The 7,992-nt window shown below is 52.4% G+C and overlaps 1 protein-coding gene across 8 annotated transcripts in view; it reads left to right on the forward strand.

Moving 5' to 3' along the window:
- The window catches only part of Sez6 (seizure related 6 homolog), a 49,671-nt gene that overhangs the window by 23,760 nt on the left and 17,919 nt on the right, over positions 1-7,992 (forward strand). For all 8 annotated transcript variants that reach the window (XM_031352186.1, XM_031352184.1, XM_031352185.1 and 5 more), the window contains one exon: positions 467-600. In XM_031352186.1, coding sequence (XP_031208046.1) covers positions 467-600 — 134 coding nt within the window. The remainder of the gene's footprint in view (positions 1-466; positions 601-7,992) is intronic.

A 7,992-nucleotide genomic window follows, 5' to 3' on the forward strand; every position in this document is an offset into this window, starting at 1 on the left:
CCTGGGTTCCTAGCACCCGCATGGCCACTAACAACCATCTGTAACTTTAGTTCCAGCAGATCTGATGCCCTCTTCTGGCTTCAGTGGGCACCAGGCACAAAGGTGGTACATATACATCCATGCAGGCAGAACACTCATCACACACACACACACACATACACACACACACACACACACACACACACACACACACACATCAAATGAATCATTGTAAGAAATGAAATAGGGTTGCATGGTAGCCACTCAGCATAAAGCAGTCCCATTCTTTCAACAAAGAAATAGACATTCCTAAAGGTATGCTTCAACACATACACACACACACAAAGAGAGAGAGAGAGAGAGAGAGAGAGAGAGAGAGAGAGAGAGAGAGAGAGAGAGAGAGAGTGCGAGAGAGCTTATTTCAGCTATAGCTGAATCTACATCTACCAGAGCTGGTCTTAGCCTCATGTCTCCTCCTGCCTCCCAGGCCCCTGTAGCTGGAATTTCTCAGGCCCAGAGGGCTCTCTGGATTCCCCCACGGCCCCCAGCTCACCCTCTGATGTTGGCCTGGACTGTTTCTACTATATCTCTGTCTACCCTGGATATGGAGTAGAGATCAAGGTGAGTGAGTGGAATCCATCAAGAGGAAAATTATCCTTTCACAGAAAGGGGCCCTACACGAGGAGAGGTGGAAGTGCTTAGGGTACTAGTTGGGTGGGGGGTTGCCTAGGGCTTGGAAGAGAGACCAAAACGCATGGTTGGATTCTGCCTTGTGCACCACCAGCCATGGCTGGGAGGGCTTCAGGGAAGAGCAAGTGTGTTCAGCCTCTCCCTCGGTGCTTGATAAATGGAGTAGGAGAGAGTTTGAAGAGGGGTTCAGCCTTGGGTGGGCAGAGGACTGGAAGGATGCGGGTTCTGCATCTGAAACTGTGTGGGAGTGGAAACGACACAGGATCACCTGTGAAGAAGCTATAGCACCTCGGCCACATACCTGTGCCTCTCCTCACTCCTCCCCGAACTGAACTCGGCCTCTCCTGTAGCGAGCGCTGGGTCCTGGCATGCAGAGGCATGGGAGATTGACATGGACACACCCTGGTCAAACCTCCCTCTGGGGCAGCTTATCTTTCCCCTGGGATTCAGAAGCTGTGGAAGCCACAGACCTGAGCCTGAACATCCTTATTGATGGTCTCCGGGCTTTCAGCCACCACAAATTTAGCTCTTTCCTTTTGTTGCCCCAAACCTGCTTGTCATCCATTGTATCCAGGTCAGAAACCTGGAAGAAGGCCACCATGATACAGTGAGCATCAGGGGGTCCCCTGGTCCTTTTCTCTTAGTCCAACCAGCTCACCCACAAGCTCTGTCACTGTGACTGCCCCCTCCCAACTCTCATACTCCCCTGCTTCTCTTCCTCCATCACCGCAACCACTGTGTGGCCCCTCTGGCACCCGCTCATCCCTCCCGGTGATTTAGTATGCACCATCATGCTCTCTGTTATCCTCCCTTGTCCACACTGCAGTCACTTCTCTAATACTCCTGTCTCCCACCCTGCCCCGGGGGCTCTGGCTCTGCATCTGGCTAGTCCTGGGCTCACCTCTGCTACTTCTTGCCCCATGGCCAGCTCCCTCTTTGTTTTGAACAGTTTGTAAGTGATTGAATAGACTACAGCTTCCTTCTCCCACAAGCCCCAGGGGCACATGGCAGTCCCTTCGCCTGGATGAACTGGGGCCCAGCACTGATGTCAGTGTCCCTGGGCAGTCTCAGCTCGTCCTCAAAGTCTTGAACCATCTTAGCCCTTGCCATCCTCCTTGTTCCCAGCCGTCCCCTTTCCTGGATTCAGTGTAGGATGCTAGAGGGCCTCATAGAACAGGGATCAACACGGGCGTGGGGAGAAAGCCACAGGCACCTGACCTTTGCCTTAAAGAATGTTGTGAGTGGAAAGCAAAGCCTCGGAAGCGGGCAGGGAAGCAGGAAGCCCTGGGAGGGGAGACCACAAGTCTGGAAAACATCGCCAAGCTCCCTGCTCACCAACTCTGGGCCTGCTTCCCACTTGTCCCAGCGCATGCAGGTCCCAGATCTGGGCAGGCAGCCAGCTGCACGAGTCCCTAAAGGGCACCTCCTGCTTGCCCCTCTCGGGTAGTTAGGTTTGAGTCTCCCAACCAGGTAGGGAGGTAAGGGGCTCTCCTACCCATATTGGCCTCCCCTCTTTCTTCTGCAACTGCTTATTCCTGTTCTGCCAATCTCCAGGCCCCTCCTTCCAAGCTGACTGGAAGGGCAATTAGGAACAACCACCCCCCTCTCAAGCCATTAGTACTCAGCACCGCTTAATTAAGGTAATTAATGTAAAATCATCACCAAATGAGAGGTGGCACCGGCTGTGGCTCACAGGGTGGAAGGTGCCAGCTGCAGGTGTGAGGAAGGAGATGGGGGGTGCAAATGCCAGGCTGGCTGCCCCATTGCAAACCTGGACTGGTTTTACCCATCCCTCAACTCTGCTACCCCAACTAAAATCTTACGCCAGCCCAGGTCCAGCCCTGGTTCCTCTACCCAGGGTATACAAGATAATGAGAAAAGATGTAATGGCGGTTCTGCCTACCCTGTCTCTGTCCCTAGTGGATATCCAAGCCTCACCCTAGGTGCCCACCCCTCAGGTAGCCCTGAGTCTGGCACTGCCATACTTTTACATTAGAATGCAAACGCCGTTACCAGGCAACCTTGAGACGAAAGCCATAGCCCTGGACTGCCATCAGGAACCATGGCATGTGCTGGCCCACCCTCCTCATCTTCATAGAAGCAGAGTCCTTGAGGACTCTGTGGTCTGAGACAGAATCTGAGGTTGGGTGCAGAGTAACCGCAGCCAGCTCTCCACCTACTTTAAGGGAAAGAGCAAAAGATGAAACAAGAGGATATAAGGTTGGGGCTATTTCTGGCTATACTTCTTCCACCCCCTGCCAGGATCTACTTCTCCTGGATACACCACAAAGGCCACTTGGGAATCTATAGAATTACTGAAACTATAGACCAATATACCCATTACATAGCTGAGGAAACTGAGGCCTAGGCAAGGAAAGGGATTTGCCCAAGATCATTCAGTTAATCATCAACTAATGGTCTTCGACTAACAAATAGGTTTATTTCATAAACAGAATTTGAGCACCATATACCAGGTTCTGTGCTGAGCACTAAGGCCTCAGATGCCCCTGTTCAAGGAGGATGGAAATTATAAGCAGCGATCATAGGATGCTTGGTGCAGGTGGGGTTGGGGCACAGAAGAGCCATGGAATTCCAGGCTCTGGGTGCCTCCCCAAACCTGGAAGGGCTTTCTAGAGATCAACACACTCATTCTGAAACCTGTGGGATGACAGGCCAGCAGCTGCCGCCTGGTCTTGGAAGGAGCAGATATGACAGGCTTGTCTGCTGGAGGCTTTCCTGGGATGTTTTGAGAAGGCAGTGTTGTGTAGGAGGCAGGGTTGAGGGTCAGGAATGGGACTCACCTGTGGGTAACCCCAGTGTGGACCTCTGGTTCACCAGGCATGTGGGAATTGGAGTTGGGCAAGGGAGATGTGAAGAGCCAGGGAGAGGATTGTGCTGTGTCCACAAATCACACTCCTGAGCAGGTCAGCCAGGTTCCAGGCTGAAGCAGCTCTTTTTGTTTGTTTGTTTGTTTGTTTGTTTGTTTGTTTTTCGAGACAGGGTTTCTCTGTGTAGCCCTGGCTGTCCTGGAACTCACTTTGTAGACCAGGCTGGCCTCGGACTCAGAAATCTGCCTGTCTCTGCCTCCCAAGTGCTGGGATTAAAGGTGTGCGCCACCACTGCCTGGTTTGAAGCAGCTCTCTCTTAATCCACCTCTGACTCTGGTCTTGTTTAAGGTGCACTCTGGGAATACCAAAATCTCTGAAAGCCTCATTCTTTAAGTTTGGGCTACCACAAGCCAATCTGTTTGCCTCCCAGCTTGCCATTTCTCCATGATGCTGACGTTCTCCATGCCTTCTGAGGGTCTGAGCCAGGAGGAGGCCAGGTCAGATGCTTGCTTCAGCTGAGCACTGGGCACTGGGTTAGGCTCTTTCCTGAAAGATCCTGAGAAACCCCTCAGGACAGCGGACATGAGCCCTGTGACCCCACATAGGTCCTCTGCCCTTCCTGGGTAGCCGGTCTCTCATGAGTTCTCCAGGCCTTTCTGGACCTGATGGCTGCCTCTCACTCCATTTGCTATTCTAAGATCCTCCTTGCTGCCAGCCTCGCTCTTGGCTTGACTGCTCTCTGTACCATCTGGAGCTTGGGCACAGCTGCCCACTGCCCCTGTTCTCAGGCCCAGGTGGCCCCACTGGCACACAGCTCTCTCAGGCCAGCTGTCAGTCTGATGGGCAGAACACCCTACCCTGCTGAGCCAGGTCAGGACCAGCCCTGATGAGAGCATCAGTAATGTGTGATGGAGTGGGGTGACAGTTCTGGGCAGTTTCTTATTTCCTGGCTCTGGGAGGGCCTGTCTGAGGTACTGAGAGCAGCTGGAAGGTATGACTCCATAGTTTTACGTCCTTCATCCTGTCCCTAAAACAGACTGTACCCCACCCCGCCCCCTCTACACACACAGACACACAGGATCTTATAAACAAGTACTGGGCCTTAAGGGACTGGAGTCTGCTTCTGCCTCCTATAGATCGATCAGCTCTTAGTGACTGGTTAAGCTCCTGACCGTCTCTGGACCTCAGCTTTTTCTTCTGTAAAGGTTAAACTAGATCAGTCCCCATGACCTGACCGACTCCCTCCGATTCAGGACCCTCTTTCCTTTTTTTTTTTTTTTTAAACATTTATTTATTTATTATATGTAAGTACACTGTAGCTGTCTTCAGACACCCCAGAAGAGGGCATCAGATCTCATTACGGATGGTTGTGAGCCACCATGTGGTTGCTGGGATTTGAACTCAGGGCCTTCAGAAGAACAGTCTGTGCTCTTAACCGCTGAGCCATCTCTCCAGCCCCAGGACCCTCTTTCCTAAGCTCAGGTAAACAATGGCCCCTCAAGTCTTGCTTCCTGGTAGCTACAAGCTGGAGCCTCTGCTAGATGTCAGATGGCCAGGGTAAGGCGGAGGACATACAGGCTCACCCTGTTGTCCACTGCCATGCAGGTTGTACTGGAGCAAATGAAGGTTAAAAAAAAGGTGGGATCATCCCGATTTGTTTTGAAGGGTCATGCCATTAGAATGTGTGTATGTCAGTCATAGATATGTGACCTCGAGGCGGGTAGAAGGCAACCCGAGCCCTCCCTCCAGCCCAGGAAGAACCAGCTCAGGATGGCCATGTTTTCTACTTGAGCATCCCTCAGTCTTCCAGAGGCAGGGCAGTGCTGGACAGCCCAGAGTCCTATGGGAATTGTCCTCCAAGTCTTCTCTGTTTCTGTCTCCCGCTGCCTGGCTCCCAGGGCCCCTCCTGTCACTGGATGGGGTGTGGGAAGACAGCCCTCATGAGCAGAGCTGACATTTCAATCTGCCTCCCTGACTCTTCAGATGTCTGCAAATTACATGAAGGCTTCATCTCCCCTCAGCCAACACCCAGCCCTGTCTGGCCCCTGTCAGCCTGGCCCTCCAACAAGTGACAGATTACATTCCATCTTCTGCACCAGGCCTGCAAGTGGGTCCTCTAAACCCAGAGGACCAGTGCAGCACAGCTAGCCCTGAACTGCTCAGGGAGGGAAACCATAGCTCTCACCCCAGGCTAAGCTGGGAGCCAAACCCCCTTTCTAGGCCCAGAGAGGGGGTACAGGAGATCTCAGCTCTCAATTCCCTAAGCTTTACAGATCGCCAAGGAAAAGGAGGGCTCATGGGAACTCAAATCCCAACGTCTTGAAAAGGCCAGGGCAGGCCAAGCCAAAATCCACCTCCCTGCTAAACCTAGGGCCTGGGAGCCTGGCAATAAAGATGTCTCAAAGTCTATTTCTGCAGGTGATGTCCCCAGGAGACTGGGAGGGGAGGGAAGCTGCCTTGTACCTCCAGCAAGGCAAGCCTTTGCTTCTTAATAGCTGTGTGCCCTTTTCAGAGTTCCTTAGCCTCTCTGGGCCTCTTTCTATTTGGGAGGACTTCACCATCTTGACACATTGAAGATGCTCTATGAATGGTCGGTGCTGCAGCACCCACCCTCTGATCCCAGCAGAACTCGATCAGGTACAGGTTAGAAGCTGTAGATATAGCTGGGCGGTGGTGGCACACGCCTCTGGGAGGCAGAGGCAGGCGGATTTCTGAGTTCAAAGCCGGCCTGGTCTACAGAGTGAGTTCCAGGACAGCCAAGGCTACACAGAGAAGCCCTGCCTTGAAAAAACCAAAAAAAAAAAAAAAAAAAAAAGAAGAAGAAGCTGTAGATATGAGAAACTAGAAAAAAAAAATGCTTCCTTGATTTCAACTCCCCTGCCTCCTCCTACACCCGGCTCTCTGAGAGACCCACCTGCACCGTGCAGATCTGGGAACTGCCAAGCCCTCCGCTCTCCCCTGGAGAATTCCTGCTGCCTGCAGTCAGTACCACTTAAGGCAGAATCGTATGCTGCCTGGCATCTCTCGATAATTACAGATTCCACGTGTGTGAGGCTTGTTTTCCCAACTCTAGCATCACACAATCTCCAAGTTTGAAGGGACCTCATCCAGCCTCCGCCTGCTAGGGATTCCCCGAGGGATGTCCCCAGCAGATGGTCAGGCAGCCGCCACCCAAATGTGCCTGGGCGGGGAGCTCCTGGCAAAGAGGGTGCTTTTGCCCTTAGCATCTCTCTTTGAGCCTTCTCTTCAAATTTTCCTCCCTGGCAGGAATGGGAGCTTCTCCTGGCAGCTGCCCCTCCTCCAACCCCTGTGTCCCCACCGCTTACCTCTCCTCTGCCTCAACCAGAGGAGTCCCTCTATACCCAGCAGCACTTGTGTCCTTGGACCTGACTGGGCTCAGGTCATGCTTGTCAGCTCATAGGGACACACTCATGAGGAACAGGCCTCCAGGGACCCACACACCTTCATTCCACTTCTCTGGGCTAAAACCAGCCTAAGGAGTGTGTCCTGACCCAGAGTACAAGGCTTTAATGGGTAGATGAGGAGAAGATGGTCTGATGAGAAGCCTAGAGAGGAAGACATTGATGGTTTGGTATGGGAAATGAGGCAGAAATGGGGTGGGGTGGGGAGGGGCAGTAATTCTTGCACTGATTTCCAGAGGGGCAGGAATGAGGGGAATTTTTGTGGCTGCTCAACAGGGAACTGAGGCTGGGGGAGCCACTGGAACTGATTGCGAGTGGGGAGTTTGAACCTTGACCTCTGAGCAACCTGAATGGGAGAGAGAAGAGGCATGACCTAGGGTAGAATGGGGGGGGGGAGTTTATGAAGGTTAGGATGTGCACAGAGGTCACTCTCAGAAATAGTGGGCATGAGGGGGAGGGGAGGAACCAGCTGGGATGCTTGCAGGATAAAATAGGGAAGGTTTGGTGACTCACTGGGCACCACTTAACCTGTGCAGGTGCTTAACTCTTGAAGGTGCAGTCTCAGAGAAAGGGGCTACAGACCTTAGAGCTCAGAGATCCGTCTCCTTTGCTCAGGTATCTCTAAATTCAGAGAATGAGGTCATGAGTCTTAGGTGGGATCTAAGGGTCACCCCCTTTCTTTTCTTTACCTCTCTCTTTTTGTGTGTAAGTGTGTGTGGTATGGGAGCCAGGGTGGTGGAGGGGATGTTAAACCAAGAATGATGACCTTGGTTACTTAGCAACTCCTGAATCACCTGTATTTACCTCCCATGTGCTGGGATTATGGGCATATACCACCGTTTATGCAGCTGCTTGCTTGCTAAGTGAGCACCCTACCAACTGAGCTACGTTCCAACCCTGGTTCTGTTTTTCCCAGAAGTCCCTGTGTGATGTAGATGCTGCTGGTGGACGGCCACATTTTGAGCAGCAAAGCTCTGCTGGGCATGGTGGCACATACTGTAATCCCAGCACTCAAGAGGCTGAGGCAGGAGAATCACAAACTTGAGAGTAGCCTGGGCCACCTAATGAGAGTC

This window comes from Mastomys coucha, unplaced genomic scaffold, assembly GCF_008632895.1.
Source record: "Mastomys coucha isolate ucsf_1 unplaced genomic scaffold, UCSF_Mcou_1 pScaffold5, whole genome shotgun sequence".
In the NCBI taxonomy this organism is placed as follows: Eukaryota; Metazoa; Chordata; class Mammalia; order Rodentia; family Muridae; genus Mastomys; species Mastomys coucha.